Source organism: Asterias amurensis, chromosome 6, assembly GCF_032118995.1.
Source record: "Asterias amurensis chromosome 6, ASM3211899v1".
Lineage (NCBI taxonomy): Eukaryota > Metazoa > Echinodermata > Asteroidea > Forcipulatida > Asteriidae > Asterias > Asterias amurensis.
Window position 1 is genome coordinate 17,432,443 of NC_092653.1, and position 18,702 is coordinate 17,451,144.

General features: G+C 40.2%; 1 protein-coding gene across 1 annotated transcript in view; it reads right to left on the reverse strand.

The window, feature by feature from the left end:
• LOC139937989 (rab GTPase-binding effector protein 1-like) overlaps window positions 1-18,548 on the reverse strand; it is a 32,233-nt gene extending 13,685 nt beyond the window's left edge. Inside the window, exons 1-17 of the mRNA XM_071933310.1 lie at window positions 18,379-18,548; window positions 15,082-15,219; window positions 13,048-13,221; window positions 12,376-12,523; window positions 11,426-11,627; window positions 10,501-10,623; window positions 9,381-9,494; window positions 8,344-8,479; window positions 7,667-7,938; window positions 6,445-6,658; window positions 5,707-5,853; window positions 4,574-4,701; window positions 3,548-3,670; window positions 2,437-2,535; window positions 1,701-1,799; window positions 741-779; window positions 6-107 (exon numbers count right to left, since the gene is read on the reverse strand). Of these exons, the coding sequence (XP_071789411.1) occupies window positions 6-107; window positions 741-779; window positions 1,701-1,799; window positions 2,437-2,535; window positions 3,548-3,670; window positions 4,574-4,701; window positions 5,707-5,853; window positions 6,445-6,658; window positions 7,667-7,938; window positions 8,344-8,479; window positions 9,381-9,494; window positions 10,501-10,623; window positions 11,426-11,627; window positions 12,376-12,523; window positions 13,048-13,221; window positions 15,082-15,219; window positions 18,379-18,430 (2,310 nt within the window). The 5' untranslated portion in view covers window positions 18,431-18,548. The remainder of the gene's footprint in view (window positions 1-5; window positions 108-740; window positions 780-1,700; window positions 1,800-2,436; window positions 2,536-3,547; window positions 3,671-4,573; window positions 4,702-5,706; window positions 5,854-6,444; window positions 6,659-7,666; window positions 7,939-8,343; window positions 8,480-9,380; window positions 9,495-10,500; window positions 10,624-11,425; window positions 11,628-12,375; window positions 12,524-13,047; window positions 13,222-15,081; window positions 15,220-18,378) is intronic.
• Window positions 18,549-18,702: the final 154 nt, after the last annotated feature.

The window sequence follows — 18,702 nt, forward strand, 5'->3', positions numbered from 1 at the left end:
CTTACATCTAGACCTGACGGAAGATTAAACTCCTCCCCGCTCATAATGGACATATGTAGCGTTCTCTTGGCACTAAGGCTCTCATTCTCTCCCTGTAGTCTGCTCACCTTCAATGACGATAAATAAAAGATAGCCGATAAAACAAGGAAGGCTTTAGTCATGTAGCACTTTAAGACTAACTTGTTACATAAAAACTGCATACATGGCGTAAGCTGTCTTAGCAACAGTTCTTTGCATCTGAAGCAGGGAATTCTGTGCTGATGTCAGGCGTATTTTGCAGGTTAGCAAGGAATTTTGGCTTGTGCGCATGTGACTTCACGTTACTAGGCATTCTAGGCTTACACTGCTAGCGCAGAAATTCGGCCTTGCATGTAAACAGAGAATGGTGATCGTAAGCGCAGAATCCGTCAGTGAGCAGAGCCCTGAAAATGGGCCCCAATGAAGTAGTTGTTGCTGAGAACCTGATTTGCAGAAGGATGTGGCTGCAATATGTTCGATAAGCAGGCATGTGATGGGGCCTTTGGCGTTAGCTACGTCAAAACATGATTACATAGCAAGTATTTGACTTTTTTAAAGGAAGGAAAACCGGAGGGCTCAGAGGAAAACCCCTGTGGCAAAGGAAAGAACTAATACTAATCCCATTTATACCTAATATCAGTGTTTCGAGAGCCACAGAAAGCCAACAACAAAATGAATCGCCAACAAAAACTGTCAACACCAAAGACTTTCATAACACTTACCTCTTGATATATCTGTTCTCTGGATTCCATTAACTTTTGCTGATAATAAAAAAGGTAAAAAAAATTAAAAAGGAAGTCAAAGGATAGGTATATGTTTGGTACTCACTCTTCAAATTGATGGCAATCAAAACTTTTGGTTTGAAGCCTACAGCTGCTTCCGATAGTATAAAGCATTTTTAAAAGAAACATTTAATTTTGAAGTTATGTGGTTATGAGAAGATATCAGTTTTTACACTCAGTATTTTTCCAGCAAGGTACATGTGGATGGAGTCGGTTTTGAAGTACGAGACCTATTCCCTCATCGCACCATGGGATGGTTTACAAGGTGCTGTGCTGCTTCCGATCAGACCAGGAACACCTGGGCGAACCCTTCTCTTTACAATAAGTGCACTGAGTACTTTTATATGCATTACACAGTACACGGGACCTACGGCTTTACATTTCAACAAAAGGATGTAGCTAAAATGGTAAGTGTCTGGCTTAAAGGAACGCGTTTGCCGTTGCCTTTGATCAAACGAGTTGGTCTATAAAAAGCATTTGTAACCGTTTGCTATAATGGTTGGAAAGATGTTTTAAAAGTAGAATACAATGATCCACACAAATTTGCCTCGAAATTGCGTGGAAATTGCCTCAAAATAACACGATTTGAACCCATAAATGCCCGACCGTGTGTTAGTCAACGAAGTAAAAGGAAAACCTTGCAATTTCGAGGCATATTTGTGTGGATCATTGTATTCTACTTTTAAAATACTTTTCCAACCATATGCATTTTATAATAAACGGTTACAAATGCTTTTCAAAGACCAACTCGACCGGTCCAAGGAAACGTGTTCCTTTAAGGACACAAGTATCAAGACCGGGACTCGAATCAACACTCTGCTGATCAGAAACACCACAGCTTGAGTTTTATGTTCTAATACGCTCGACAACGACATTGAACCCTTTCAGAGAGTGACTTACCAGCTGATCATGCATTTCATTGTGCTCTCTTAAGTACTGCTGTCTAAGATCTGTCAGGAACTTCTCAGACTCCTGGTTCATCGCTGTTGCATTTCCGATCTGTCCAAAGCAGAAGAAAGAGGATTCTTCATTACAGATACACACAAGATCTTCAAGCACGATGCCAACACTGGTAAGACTAGTATCTGCACTTAATGTGACCAAACATTATGCATGAAATACATGTAACAAACCCGTGAAATTTTAAGCTCACTTGGTCATCTGAGTTTTTAAGAAAATAGTGGGTAAAACCTATGATATAAGTTTTTACTGTTTTTTATAAATCAGGTTTATTTCATACATCTGTACATCAGGTTTTCGACCTGCACAATCAAAAGTAATTGTTTCATTCATTTTCCATAAACTCTAGCATTTCAAGCTAAAATGTTTAACGAAGTTTTCTACCAGAACCATCATAATACCATGTAAGGTACATGGCAATGTGTAAATATTTATAGTTTCAATCTTACAAATGCAGAGCCTTTATACTGTCATTACTTGTAACAATTGAGATGGGAAACATGGCAAAATATGTATTATATTATAGAAAATTATATGCTCATTCAAACAGTGTACAGTTTGTTGGATATTGATTTGCAAGACAGTAAATAAAGAATATTTATTTTATACAGCAATGAGTGCTACATAGGTTGAGGCTTTGGTTCTAATCATGTGAATTTCTGGCTGTATTTCTCACCTGGCTCTGTGCATCTTCTGCAGCATTCTGTAGACTTTCCTCTAGCTCAATCCGTAATCTCCTCTCTCTAGAGACACTTTCCCTTTCGGCATCCAACTCCTACAGGAACAGAAATTCAGGTGTTTTATTAACTCTACTATATTATTAATATTAAGGTAATAACAGGGTAGCGAAAAGTTTTTTAACAGCCGTTTAGAACCAGCAGGGTCAGGGCCATGCGATGAAGGCCCAAGCCGAAGGCAAGGGCCTTTTTCAAACGGCCACGGCCCTGCAAGGTTTTAAACGGCCATTTAAGAGCGAGTCACTACTCTTTTATCCCATTCATCATGTTCATAAATGCCCTTTTGTCAAAAGGCGAAACAGTATAACAATTCTAGACAATCTGCCACTTTTTTTGCAAACTTTCAAAATCTTTTGTCAAAATCTTTTGTGTGCATCGGGTGTTGTGTTTATGAGCGTGTACACACATATTATGCTCCGTTACTAGTAGGTATGAATGGCGTTCTGCGTAAGTTGAATTGGTGTACATGAGCTTGCGCGCCCAAAACGCGTAGCCAGCCAGTCTTAACAACTCCAGCTGATCATTATCAACCGTTAAAACACCACATGTGACGCGCTCTCCACCAATAGGCATAGCGAAACTGTCCGAGGTATTTATGAATAATGTTTTATGTAGATTTTCCCAGCAAAAAGGACTGCACATTTGGTAATTGTCAAAGACCAGTCTTTTCACTTGGTGTACAGTATCTCAACATATGCATAAATTAACAAACCTGTGAAAACTTAAGCTCAATTGGTCATCAAAGTTGTGAGAGAATAATGGAAGAAAAAACACCCTTGTTGCACAAGTTGTGTGCTTTTAGATGCCTTGAATTTGACGCCTACGCTGAGGTCTTCAATTCAATTCAATTATTTTAGTGGGAAATTACTTCTTTCTCAAAAACTACATTCTTTCAGAGGGAGCCGTTTCTCACAATGTTTTTTACTATCAACTGCTCTCCATTGATGGTTACCATGTAAGTTTTTATTGCTAAAAATTACTTTGAGTACTTACCAATAGTGTACAGTGCCTTAAAACACTAATTTATCCCTTTTGTAGTATTGCACTCACCACTTTGAGGCTCTGTGTGAGTTCCTTGTACTCGCCCTCGCGTGATTGGACGCTCTGCAACTGGTCTTCGTAGTTACTACACATGTCACAGGGCCTTCCAAGCTTCTCCCTTGCTATCCTTATCTGAGAATCACAAGCCCCAAAACATGAATAAATTATGACTTAAAAAATACAAAGTAAAAAAGTTTGGTATTAACTTTTTTTAACAACCTACTTAAACTGAAAGATCACTTATTATATAGTTTGTAACAAATAAATTGTCTGCTTGAAAGATTCTCAGAAGTCAAGAAGATAGAATTTGAACGACCCATAAATCCTCTTGTTATTATCTGTAGCGCCAGGAGGCATGCTTTCGAGCTACAGTAGTTTTAGTTCATTTTTATTGTCATTTTTATTGTCACTGACTCGCATGATTTGATGTTTTTCCCTGTGTTTTGGTATTGCTTTCTTTGTCGTTTTTGTCTTGTTTTCCTCTTTATGAACCTTGCAAAGATAGGGTTCGATCTAAAGCAGAGACAGTCGAATGTAACACTAACCATCCATTGAAAAAATTCTTCATCAAACTAAGAAGTGGTAGGAGATGGCAGTCGCTTTGATGCAAAACAAACAGGTACCTCAACTCCTTCATACCATACTCTGTCCGTCTACTCAACCTCAGTGTTTAACTACTTTGTTTACTTTCTGCTTAGATGTTGTTATCACTTTGATTCCATTGTGGTTTATTATGTATTTTTCTGATTAATAAATATTATGTATTTCCAGTAGTTCATTTATGATTGTGCCTTATTATTAATTTTGTCTGTATTGCATGTATTCAAAATGAATTTCCTCCATGGTAGGACCCATAACAATTGAATTGAATTGAATTGAATTGTCTGTTGGTTTTGATCCCCTCATGCAGGCTTCACACTCATTTTCTCAAATGGTTATTTCCCATAGTTGTCTTTGCAAAGGAGTGCAAAAAATGAAGGAGGGCTTCAATCAAACACAAGAAGGAAGACACAACATGTTTTCATGAACTCTGACCTCTTCTTGGAGTTTCGTCCACTCCGTTTCGCTGACGACCCTCTTCCCTGCTAGCGATGGAAACATTTCGGTGCGCGCTCTGGCGCTGGCAAGAACTGATCGCATCTCCTCACCCTCTGGCGTTTCCCCTGTAACAAGATGGTCAGAAATCACTTATATACTGTTCAATGGAAGACAACCTAGTTAGGAAATACTATGAAGTTCTTAGAACTTGCTTTTAACACTACCCTGGCATACAAGTGTTAAGGCAAAAACTGTTGCTGGCTGTCTGATAGCATTACTTAACTTATTGCAGTGTCGTGACAAGGCTACTACATGTACATAATGTCCATCAGACCTGTTCAAATAATGAATATTTGGTTGCTTTTTAGATCCACATACATGTACTTTAAAAAAATTACTTTATACATTTGTTGTTGGCGTGCCAGACCCAAGCTCTAGTGTTGTCAGCAGCAGAGTCTGGGTTTGATTCCCGGTCATGACACTTGTGCCCTCGAGCACGTCGAGCAAGGCACTTAACCATGATTACTTGGTAAAAAGCTAGGAAGGCAGTGCATTCTGCTCTACCAGCCAGGCTTCTAGTTAATGATACCATGCCTACATCCTTGGGACTGTGAAAGGGGTAACCCTGTTTCAGCCCGAGGAGTACACTGTAGGTGGCAACGAGCCCCTGGTGGCAGTTGATTTGGGTCAATAGCCCAAATCAGTTAAGTGTAGCCTTCATCTTAGAATGTGTGAGTGATACACTTTTTTTTTTAAACGAACCCAGCTCATTTCACTACAATTGATAATACATCTGAAACCTTTGCTGAAAAACTTCTTACAGGTAAGTATAAAACAATTTACAAGCCAAGATAGCTAGTGAATACTTAAAAAAAAAACTTCTGGTTCAAGCCCCTTTCATACTTCCTGCGAATGCGAATGCGATATGAATGAAGACATCGCATATTCGTACAAATAATTCGCAGCGGTTGAGTTGTGCTCAACTCTCTTGGGAATATCGCTGCGAAAACAGAGTTATCACGTCAAATTTGCATCGCATTCGCATACGTATGAAGTATGAACCAGGCTTTATGCCTAAAAGGTATGCTACTAGGAAGTGTAGGTTACAGTTAGGAGTTTCATGATCTTACCAGAAATTGCACGTTCCTGAGCCTCCGTCAGACTAATGCTGGATGACAATGAGGCTGTCTCTGCGTCCATGCCATACACTGTGTTATCTGAGAAGCTATGGGCTGCTATCTCATTCATACTACGATGAAGTGGAGAACTCGACTGACCTGCAGTCGACAAATAAAAACACACTGGTTTAAGCTTACATTCTAGGAATGTATATTGTAACAACCGCACAGATGCTGTGTTGTGAGTGGTTGAGATCACATCACTTGTAATGGCTATTTTAACCATTTCATAAAGAGTGTTTCACAATACAGTGCGCCCTCTACAGTTTATTATGGAGACGTCGTTTTTATAAAAATCAGTCGGATACAAAAGTCACTATAATAGATGTTATATTTGCATTGTGGTTTAAGAATATTATTTGGTTAAACCCTTACACTGATGTGTCTAAGCACTGTATGCTCAGTACTTTCTTGAGTTCTGTGAACCAAATTCACAGACATATTGCTAGGGTGGGATTCGAACCCACAACCTTTGCCATTCTAGAGTAGATGTCTAACCTACTAGACCACCGAGATTGCCCATTATTTTACCAGAATTCTTTTTATTGGGAAACAAAAAAAAGGATTTTGAAGAATCAGAAAAGAAAGCCATGTCTGAGCGAGTGGCGACGATGATAAAATAACAACTATGGTCTCAAAAAGGTTCTGGTAAAATGAGTTACACGAACAGACCAGAAGGATTGTAGACACCTTGAGTTTCAAACTGAAGTAGCTCCTCCGGATCCACGTTGGGCGTCGTGAAATTCTGCGCCGACGCTGACGAGTTGACAAGCAACCTTGTACCCAGGTGGCTAGGCCTGGTAGACTCGGAGTCCAGCTGAGTGGTAGGGGAATTGAGGTCGATGAGGGAGGAGGATCGGCCATGTTTAACCTGGGGCTCAGAGCTTATGAGTGGTTGCTCCACCTGCAGGTCAGAAATAGGACAATTAAAAAACTCTGTAATTCTTGTAGGGCCTATATTCACCATGTGTATATTTACTTTACTGCATGTCGCTTGAATTCAAAGTCTACTCCGCGGCAAAAGAATAAAAAGCAAAACCTTGTTGCCAAAGAACAAAATATACACAGCAAAGTAGATATACACATGGCGTAATACAAACCGAGTATACTTTGATACCTCACCATGCAGCGCCTCAAAAACTGAAGCTCTATTTCTTTAGCCTACCAAACATTATACCTATTGGAATATGGTGTGAAGGTACTTTGATTTTTGCAGTTGGGAATAAAATTGCAGAGTCGACCATGCTACATTTTTGTAGACATGAAAATTCATGAAAAGCTTGTACTTGAACCAAACAAGACCTTGTTGCTAATATCAGGGCCCACATACCCACTATAGCACAGGTCTGAATCCAGTAATGTTATCAATAGACCAGTCCCCTAACAACTGGGCAAGTCTGTCAGTCCAGTGTTTTTTATCCCAAACACTGAAGATTGCTTAGTTTATATTGCTGTACTGGTTTTGCTCTCCCTGCTTACTTCTGCTAAGCAAACAATTATTATGCAATATTTTGTGCTCAAGCAGCTCTATGAAATTGGGCCCAGGATCTATACAGACTAAGACAGGGAAACAACCACTAGACCACTAGGCCACTGAGCCAACCTGGGCCCAATTTCACGGCTCTGCTTACCGCCAAACTCTGTGCTTACGATCATCATTCTCCGCATACGTGCAAGCGCCAAATTGCTGCGCTAGCTTTGTGAGCCTAGAATGCCTAGTATGGTGGAGTAAGCACATGCATACCTGCTAACCCATGAAATACCCTGTTTTCCGCAAGCACCAAGGTAAGCAGAGCCATGCAATTGGGCCCTGATGTCTTGCCCAATGCGGTGAAATTGTTTAGTAATCTCAGGGAAAACCAGGAATGGATTTGGTAGGAGTTGAACCCTATACATTCAGTATCCACCGTACCTGAGCCGATTGCTGTAGTCTCTCAGTCTCCCGTTCATGCTTAGCCTGTTGCTCTTTGATCGCCTGTACCCGCTGCTCAGCCTCTTCTCTCTCCCTGTCCTTCCGCTGGGCCTCCACGATCTGCCGTTGCTGCTCCTCAGTCAGCACCGACTCCATCCGTCTCATGTCCATCATCTGCAGCCGTTGCGACTCCAGGAACTGGTTGTTGGCCATGTGCCAAGTGTGCTTCAGGTTAGTGTGCTCTTGTTTCTCCTTCTCTAGGAGTCTGCAGACTGTGGGAGTGGAGCATAAGAGATGTACATGTTAATAATATATTATAATAATAGTGGCTTCTTATGTAGCACACATATCCGTCACTCAGTGACGCTCAAGGCGCTTTTAACATACAGTATTTTCCTGCAAGGTATGTAGGAATATGTTTGAATTACGAGACCTACTCCTTTGATATGTAGCACCATGTAATAGTTCACAAGGTGCTGTGGCGCCATATGCTGCCAAACAAACCAGGAACACCGGGGCGAACCACTTCTCTTTTCAACAAAAGATCTGAGGTTAATTTTGTGTTCAACAAGACGGGTAGTATTAGTATAGATATTATTATTATTATAGTTATTATTATTATTAATTCTAATCACATTCAAACTGAAGTGATTTTTCTTTTTGAATTTAGTACTAACCTTCTCTTAGTTCTTCTCTCATGGTATCGTTGTCTTCCTGCATGACATACTTCTGTTTGTTGAGAACAGCGACGTAGAGTTCCATGTCAGAACGTGATGTTTTCTCTGCCTCCAACACACTACTCAACGCACGAACCTGTCAATAGTAACAAACAGATATTAAACATGTTAAAGATGCTATGTCAGATTTTTGGCCCCAAACATTAAAAAATAGATTTTTTTGAGTGATTGGTATTTCAAAGAGCATCACCCGCTCTAACGAAAAAAGGTTGAACTTTTACTTTTAATGGGCAGGAACCATGACAAAAAATTAAAACGTTTCTTATCAAACACATAAGAATTGGTCATGTGATATATTGTCGGGATCCTGACAAAAACAAATTTTGAGCACTTTATTTCACTGCTACTACTAATTGGGGGACTTTTTCGAGCAATGGCTCAAATGAAAGCTTGTAACTTTTCCGACCCCCATCAAAATACCTATTGAATTTTAAATCAAAATTTTTGGGTCAAATCGGCAAAAAATCTGACATAGCATCTTTAATTTGAAACCATACTTTTTAAAAAGGTTGGAAGCAAGGGGGGCCAATCAAGAACATGGTAAAGATGATGAAAGAAGATACAGGGATGGAGACTACCAATGAACTAGTTTGCTGCATGAGGGATCGTGATGTGTGGTGTGTGTTCCATCGCACTCGTCTCAAGTAACTTGCGTTGACGAAGTGGACAGTGCAATCACTAAGTAATATTTCTTTCTGAAATAATAAGTCATCGCAAGAAAATATGCCCGGACATACACATAATCCTTTATAAAACAGCATACTCTTGAAAATGCGACCTGCTAATTTTAACAACATGTACATGTAGTTGTATGATGAATTTACTCAAAGTTACATGATAGAAACTAGTGAAATTTTCATTGAAAAAAAACCAAGGTTACTTCATATTCATATGAAATATGAACCGACCTTATATGAAATATGAACCAACCTTGTCATTGTAACAAAGAAAAGTGATTGTTTTCTCATTTGTCTTACCTTTTCATCTAAGTCAGCAGAAGACATGGAAGAGCTAAGCACTGATTCAGGGGGTGTGGCAGGACTCTGTGCTTTGTCTACAGTAGAGATCCCCAGATCCTCAAGACCGTATTTCTGATAGGGAGAAACATGGGCATAGTAAGCATAAGACTATGTTAGGGGAACACATCCAAATAATTTAATTCTGGTGTTTGCAAGTGTGACAAAATAGCAGTGTCTACTGTATCTCTTCCTGTGATCAGTGGGTCATTATACAATTGTTGCACGCTGAGACGGGGTCCATGGCGTTTTGTACACCCGAGGGGGAAAATGGCACCCAAAGCGAAGCCGAGGGTGCCATTTTCTTCGCCGAGGGTGCCATTTTCCCCCTCGGGTGTACAAAACCAATGGACCCCAGTCACAGCGTGCAACAATTGTTTTGTTATACCTTGGTAACATTATTATTCCTCTTCTCGAAGTTCTGTTGTCCTCCTCAATTATTATTAAATAGTTTAAAACAAGTTTTCACTGTTCCCTCGAACCCGCGGATGTTTCATACTAAAAAGCGCTGGAAATCGACCAACAGTGGGAACGATCAAGGTAATGTACACCGGTGATCATCACTCAGCCATGGTACATGCGTCACGGCACGGTTCTCGACCAATCAAACTTCACAGTTTGTTACCGAGGTATAACAATCTTAGTTGGCACTATCTAGAAGCTAGATTGAAGACCCTCCTGCAGTGGCCTTATTCAACTCACAATAATAATAACATCAAGGGAAACTGACTGGGTTAAATTTTAAATGATTTGGGGTTGAACAAAGAGAAATTGAAAGAGTGGGATATGAACTAATGACCTTCGGATTCTTTTCTACTTAAGCAGCCCTATGAAGATCGGCCCTGGCTCAAAGAATTATCAGAAATTAGGGCATGCATTGGCCAGGTTTATTTTCTCAGAATTCAACAACTTAGCTGGTACTGTAGCGTAAAGCGTTAAGAAGTTAGTATCATATTAAAGGAAATCTCACAATACGAACCAGTAAAAACAGCTTGCCGACCAGCGAAATTACAAGCTAACCGGTCCTGCTGGCTAGTCACTGAAACAGTAAAGAGCAAACTACTGAAGATTGAGCTCCTACCTTTAGCCTGTGTTCCAGGGCTCTCCTCTCAACCTTAGCCCCCTGTAGCTTCTCCTTCAAGGATTCAATCTCCCTCTCCAAGGGAACCACAACAGAGCGCAAGATCTCGGTATCTTTCTGCGCCTAAAATAAAACGAAAGAACAAATGATATGAGGAAATATCAATATAAATATGAATAAAATATTACTGATATAATTACGCGGTAATGTTGTTTGTTTGCTTGTTTAGATGATCTTCCTGTCAAAGGAACTTGGCAAACTCCCACAAGGGGATATAAATGCTAAGCTGGCAACAGCCAAATACATGTATGATTCTGAGTTGCACAAATCAATAAATAGTGATTCAGTATATAGACAACAAAACTATCCTAGTCATTGTGAAATCAGGGGACAGATTAGGGGAGTTGAACCCACAACCTTGTTATTGCAAGTACTGCAGTCGTACACTAGACCATGAGCAACCTGATTTCTTTTTATCAAAAATGACATCTATAAGGTATTACTCAAATCATTCCTGGATTTGCATCAAATTCCTTGAGACCATGCACTCAATGAAGCTTCTGAAATGTAAAAGACTTAATAACCATAACACTATCTCAACCCTTGTAGAAAGCACCATTCATTCACATGGGCCCAATTTAATAGAGCTGCTTAAGCAGACAATTTTGCTAACATTACAAACTTTGTGCTTAACAAAATTAAGCGGGATACCAGTTAAAAATTGTGCATTTGACATGGTTTTGGTCCGTAACCATAATCTGGTAAGAATAAGTTTTTTGTGTTTAGCTATTTTTGTGCTTAAACAGCTCTATGAAATTGGGCCTTGGTTGAAGAGAAGCAATTTGTGGCTAATTTGTTTTATCAAAGGCACAAACAAAAATCCTGAATGAGAACAGTCATTGTTTCTCCTCATCCCCGCCAATACCTTGAGCATGCTATTCTCCAGGTCTTCTTCCTCCTTGGTAGGTGTGTGTTTCTGCTGGGGAGAAGGTTGCTGTTGGGGTGGAGGTGGTTGTTGTTCTACTGTTGTTGGCTGTGGCTGTTTTTCTTCCCTTGATGCTGATGGGGAGTTTGATCCTGTCAGACTGCGTAGTGATCTTGTCATGCTAGACAACAGACTTGTGTCCCTTCAATCAAAGACAAACCAATGTTAAACAATGGTCACACTGAAAAGAGCAGTATATAAACTCAGTTCTTACAACACTTTGAAGAGAACACACATTTGGTTTTAATCCTTTATAAATGTAGAAACAATATATATACATATAATGGGATTTGAGGTATTGCATGGTGGGGTATCAATATATATTTGGTTTGCAGTAACACCATGTTTGTATCTACTTGCCAAGTAGAGTTTGTTTGAAAATAAACTCTGCCTGGCAAGTAGATACACACATGGTGTTACCGCAAACCAACAGTAAAACCTGTGAATCATTTTAAAGTGATAGAGTTTTGAGATATCGCCGAAAATCTGAAGCGGTTTTGTCCACGCAGGAGGGCATGTGAGGGCACTCCCAAACATTTTGTATCACTTCTGGGCATACCCAAAACAGTTTTTAAAGAATGGAACACATTACCAACACAGACATCATAGCCATCACGGACTATAAGACTTTTAAAGGAGCCATAACAACCCACCTCTAAAGCAACTTACAACTACGGCCAACAAAAGTGGCAGAACATCAATTGAAAAGTGTGCAGGACAAATCGCGTATATACCTTTGGAAGTGATACAGATACTAATGAGAGCGCCCTCACGTGGTCAAAAATACGACGCATTGAGAAGACAGTAATTAAAATACCCATAGAAGGAGGAAATCTGGAAAGTTGTCAAAGGCTAACATTTATTTTTATTATTTTTTTTAAGTTCCTTACTTGTCTGAGCCAGACATCTGACTTTTCTCGGCCATGATTTGCTGAAAGCTCTGAAGTTCCTTATTGAGTTGCTCGTTGGCCGCAAGAAGCTTCTCCCGTTCCTGTTGGTAGGTGAGTGCCGTCTCCTCAGTAGTCATGGCAACTGCATCTTTTTTAATGAAAGACAAGAAAGGAAGTTTCAGTTTAAGATGTGGGAGGAAAACCCTCATAATCAGGTAGGGACTAAAAACCCATTACGAAGTGCTCCCAGCAGAACTTGAAGCGGGTCCTTGAGGTAAAAGTTAAGGAAAGAAGGGACTATGCCAACTTGGGATTTGAACCAAAATCCTAAAGGTGGACGGCAAGGAAAGAAGGGAGCACATGCCAGCCAAACCTGACGGCTAGTCCATGTACATGTACACATGTAAATTGCTATATTAGTTGGAGTGTAATATACCGTGCATATTGTTTGTTCTAAATCTGAGAATTGCGCTTTTAAAAGTGGCATGTTTGCGTCAAGTCTACTTGAAGATAAATTTGTTATGACACGCACTAGTGGAAATCCAAAAAAATAAAGCGTCCCATTTCCACTCCTCTTGTGTGATAAATTATAATATTATCTTAACTTCCCTTGTTGAGATCATAGAATGAACACTGGGGGGGGGGGGGCAGTCTAGTCAACTACATGCTTACCTCTAAGGATAGCCTGCATGGTGCCCACCTCATTCTTCCACGTTCTCCTGCATTCGTCCATCTCCTCCCTGTACGTTGTCTCAGCCATCACAGCTACCGTCTTCAGCTCATCCAGCTCGTTCTGCATGGTATCCCGCTCACTCCGCATTAACTCTGCCTCCTTGATCAACTCCTCTGTAGATGGGTGGCGAGAAAAAGTAATGTCAAGTTGGTGCAAGGTTTGTCGATGTTAGCTCCCCGAAGTATTGGAAGTTGACATATTAGTTTTACTATACATGTACTTCATACATATTCAGTTACCGGAACAATATTATTTGGAGCAAGGGGGAAAGGACGAATAAGGGGATCAATGTGTGGTGAAGAGGTTTTCAACTTGTGGTTTAAACCCAACGAGGCCTGGTTCTTGATAATTTTACCGAGACGAAGTCGAGGTAAATTATAAAGAACCAGGCCTCGGCGGGTTTAACCACTAGTTGAAAACCGATTCAACACACTTTGATTCCCATTCATAAATACCTTTTCAGTCTAAAAACAATGAACACTTTTTGGTCAAAAAGTAAAATAAATGCCAAAATTATAATTGTTCAATGATTTCTTTCAACACAACAACCCTCCAGCTATGAAATGGTAAGGCCCTCGGGTAAACAACTCCTTACAAGGGAATGCTGTGCGTGTCGCGCGTATTGCGTGATGTGGCACAACTGTTTCAGCCGTTGCTCTCAACCAATAGGAATGAAGAAACTGTCTTATAAGCACCATATTTCAACACTTTTTACTGGTCATAAACAAAGGTTTTATACACACCCACGTGACGTGCTCTCCACCAATAGGAATAGCGAAACTGTCTGAGGTATTTATGAATGTGAAATAAATTGAACCATGATAGAAAAATAAAAAAAGTTTGTTCATGTGTTGAATGTCGCTATAGCGATGTTCGCGTGTGTACACAACACCCGGGGAACAGTTCCACGGGCGATAGTCTATTTGTCATGCCTCCTAAACACGTGTGTGAATATGTGTGTGCACGCACTTAGTAGATAACAAAGATACATGTACATGTAGCAACTGCCACGTGATATTGAATAGACTAAGCTTGGGCGATATCACGATATTATCGAAAATCGCGATATTAATTTGGAAACGATTTCGATATCGGATGGATTTGGTTTTAATCGAAATATCGATATATCGCGATATATCGTGATATATCGCGATAACGATTAAATATCGCGATGTATTTGCTAGCTGAGACATCTTGCACCCCATAGGTTTGGAGTAAAACCAGAAGAATAGGTCATTAGAACACCTCTCTTATGCTATGACTGTCTCTTCTACAACTTTCACTTGGAGTTTGAAGACTGATGATGTCAAATTTAATTAATCGCGATTATATCGAATAACAGACCAGTGAGAATTTGACTTTCAGTCATGATTATCATGAGGTACAGTAAAATCTGTAAACTATTTCAGGCCTGGAAGACCGTGCAGGCCATGGCCTCTGTTGATCTGGTCTTGATAATTCAAAAGTTTCCCATAGACTTAAAGGTTTGTCCAATGGAAGTTCTCCTTGTAAAATGAAAATTGCCCCGCCCTCGGCTTGACTACTTTTGAAACTGGCACTTTCCCCATCTAGGATCTTATGAAGTTGCATCGTGGCAGAGCAGTCTAGTTTGTTGAACCCTAACTCCGGTGTTGTCAGCAGCAGAGTGTGGGTTGGAATTCCTGTCATGACACTTGAGCCCTTGATTGAGCAAGGCACTCTGATATTTATTCTTTTTAGTGTATTAAAAAACCTGAGCACTGTAAATTGTCAAAGGATCGAGGGATGACTTGGGCTAAAGAAGTGGGCTGCGGGTCGGTAATTTGGTGTACAGACAGCCCAACAATCTTTGCCATGGTGAACAAGTTGAAAAGTTTATGGGCAAGCCAGATACTGATGGATTATCTGTGAGGGAAAATGTCAAGTCAAAGACTACTTTCTCTATCCTAGACGAGACCCTGTGGTTAGGAATTGTTACGTTCACTGAAAGCTACCTTCTCTCGTCAGGAATATTTCCTTGAACTTTGCCCTCTTCTGGGCGAAGTCTGCCTCTTGGGTCATCCTCTCCTGTAGGACACTGCGGAGGTTCGTCTCCAACTCTTCCACACGTTGCCGGAGTGCATTGACATCATCTTCAATGAGATTTAAGCAGAAATAGAACAATTATCAAAATCATAAAAGCAAAACATGAATGATTCTCACCTGGTGTATTGTTTAAAGAAAAAGTTCAGGTGAACTCAGACAAACGCTCTAGAATGGGACTCAAACATGTGCCCTCCGGATTACTGCACTGGTGTGGCAGGAGATCCTGTCCCACCACACACAGCTAACTGCCTACAAACTTCTTCTGACAGCGCCCTCTTTTGAATCATCCTCCTTCAGCCCATGTTAATTTCCGTATGGGGGACAGAATCTCGGGTGGACAGATTGCCCTGGGACACCGGCACTCTATAAACTGAGCTACATGTACATCTAGCGCTAATGTTGCCAATCTCCCTATTTTGTCAAAAATAGTTGTTCAGGAGTGACAGTCAAAAGCCAATTTCATCCTGTAACTGCTGTACAGCCAGCAGCCGATTTCTTGAAACTTTACGCAGCTGCTGGAGTCCACTTGCGCAACGTTTATGTCTTAAGTGGACTCACGCAGCTGCGTAAAGTTTGTGAAATCGGCTGCAGGGATCACAGCAAAGTTGACGATCTACCCTGGGAAAATGCAGTACAGGGATAAGCTATAAGGGGATGCAAATTTGTTTTTCAAATACCAAGTAATGAACACAGTCAGTTTCCTTTTGGTTTGTTACTAATTGTTTTGAAGGATGTGAATTACAATGTGTATCTATTCTATAGACTACATAAAGTATCTTATTGAAAGATAAAGGATAATTAATTGCCATAATTTCGAGCCTTTGTTCAGACTATTGAGTTTGACAAAACCTTTCATTAAACTAGCTACTTTTCTTTATACGCTTGTTGGTTTTCCTTTCGATGTCAACACTTACATGTATATCTTGCGGTATTGTTTGAGACTTGAGGAAGTAAAACCACAAGAAGAAAAAAGTGTCAAAGCTCCACATGCAATTTACAATATTTCCTTGTTAATATCTAACTGCTAATAACTTCTGTACTCGATGCATCTGATGCATAGAGAGTTGAGCCTAATGTTGGGGTTGTTGGGCTTGCCAAATAGGAATGACAAAATTTGGCAGGCAAGTCTAGTGTGTATGAGAAAAAAACGTGCAATCCTGTCAAATTTAAACATCTTTTTATGAAAAATGTATCCTGCCACCACCTTTATTCGTTAGGAAAGAAATTAAACTAGCAGTTGATTTTACTTTTATAGTTAATTAAAGGCGGTGGACACTATTGGTAATTAATTAATAAATTAATCAAAATAATTATCAGCATAAAACCTCACTTGGTAACAAGTAATGGGGAGAGGTTGATAGTATAAATGTTGGGCGCGATCGGTCAATCTGCGCGATCGGTCGATCGCGCTGCGCTATTGAAAGATCAATTTGGCCCATAGCAATCGGTCAATCGCGCAACAATCCGTCGATCGCGCAACAATCGGTCGATTGCACAATGAACATCTTTGCGCAATTGACCGATCAAGCTACGAGTATTTTTCCCGTGATCAACCGATCGCGCAGGAATGGTTTTGCGCGATCGACCAATAGTGCAGGAAAAGTTTTGCGCGATCTACCGGTTTATGCAGGAATGGGTTTGCGCGATGGACCGATCGTGCAGGTAAACCATTCCTGGGGGCGATTTCTCAAAGCAATAAAATTCATTGCAAGACAAATTTTCAGTATCACCATGGTGATTTATATTGTGACTTCACACTTAAGTTGGCAACTATTGATTTGCAGTTACGATCAATCCAACATCTTTGTGAATTCGGCCCCTGAACATCGGCCGATCGCGCCAAACAATTCCTGCACAATCGGCCGGTCGCGCCGAGCCATTCCTGCACGATCGGTTGATCACGCATGTTCGTTGCCGAGTGTTGCGCGATCGACCGATTGTTGCGCGATCAACAGATTGTTGCGCGATCAACCGATTGTTGCGCGATCCACCGATTGTTGCGCGATCGACCGATTGCTGCGCGACCAATAGATATTTCAATAGCGCAGCACGATTGGTCGATAGCGCAGCGCGATCGGTTGATCGCGCAGATTGACCGATAGTGCCAACATAAACATTGTGAGAAACAGCTCCCTCTGATTCTGAAATGATGTAGTTTTCAATCAAGAAAAAGTATCTAATCCTATTGTTTGTATTTGTATATTGTGTTTGTATGGAAATGAATGTTGATTGATTGATTGATTGATTGATCTTTCCACGAATTTGATTTCGAGACCTCAAGTTTGGAATTTGAGGTCACGAAATCAAGCATCTGAAAGCACACAACTTCGTGTGACAAGGGTGTTTTTTTTCTTTCATAGATATCTTGCAACTCCGATGACCAATCAAGCTCAAATTTTTACAGATTTGTTATTTTATTATGTATGGGGAGAGATACACCAAGTGAGAAGACTGGTCTTTGACAATTACCATAGTGTCCAGTGTCTTTAAAGTTAAAATTAAAATGAGAAATTCCCTTTTTTGTAAGAATTTGTGGAAAAGTGGTGGCAGGAAGAGGATACGGAGGTCTTTTTTTTTTCTCCTGTTATTATTGTTGTTGTATATTTGGTTTGCGGTAACACCATGTGTGTATCTACTTGGCAGGTAGTAGTTGTTCTTAGGGAACTGTCTTGCTTTATAATTTTATTCTACTGCCGCGGAGTAGATAATCGGAGGTTCGGGAGACTTCTCGGTTCTGAAAAGAACTGTCCTGCTTTTTAACTATTACCAGGGCGGATGGTACTTTAGCTTTATAAGATCGTAATTAACTGTACTGCCGCGGAGTCAGTTCTGAATTGGACTCAACGTTTCGACTAGCTTGCTCCTCTATCTAGTCATTGTCAGGAGACTGCTGTTGTCATCTAATAATTAAAAGTATTTTATTGGTTAGCAATAATATTAATAATATAGCACGGAATTAGGAATGGTTGGGCTCAAAAATTAGTAATTTAAATTGTGGGATGGAAATGGGTAAGAAACTGCTGGTCGAATTAACCATGTCGAATTACATCTTTTCACAATATTCAACCACGCCCACCACCTTACACCCCATCCAACTGCACAGGACAATTACTGCATTGTTTGCGTGCGTTGCACTTTTGCACTCCGCAGCTCCGTGTTTTGTAACAACAATTTCATTTGACCACGACATTTAGACATTTACGTACCTTCTATATTTAAGCCAGCCGCACGATGAACACTGTTGACCTGGTTCTCCATGTTTCACTTAATGGATGTAACTAATTACGTTAAAATTCGGAAGAAATTCATGATTTGCACACGGATTTCCTATCGCCTTTAACGTCGATCTTCGCACTCACAAAATTATTTCGGCCATTTTCCCATAGCATAATTAACCTCGTACAACTAATGTGAATTGTTTTTTTTAAGTGCTGAAAATTCCTCCAAATATATTAGAGTACAATAATTATATTCTTATAAGAAATCTTCGAAAGATTGATTAATAGAAAAAGTGTGTGTTGACGTTTTTA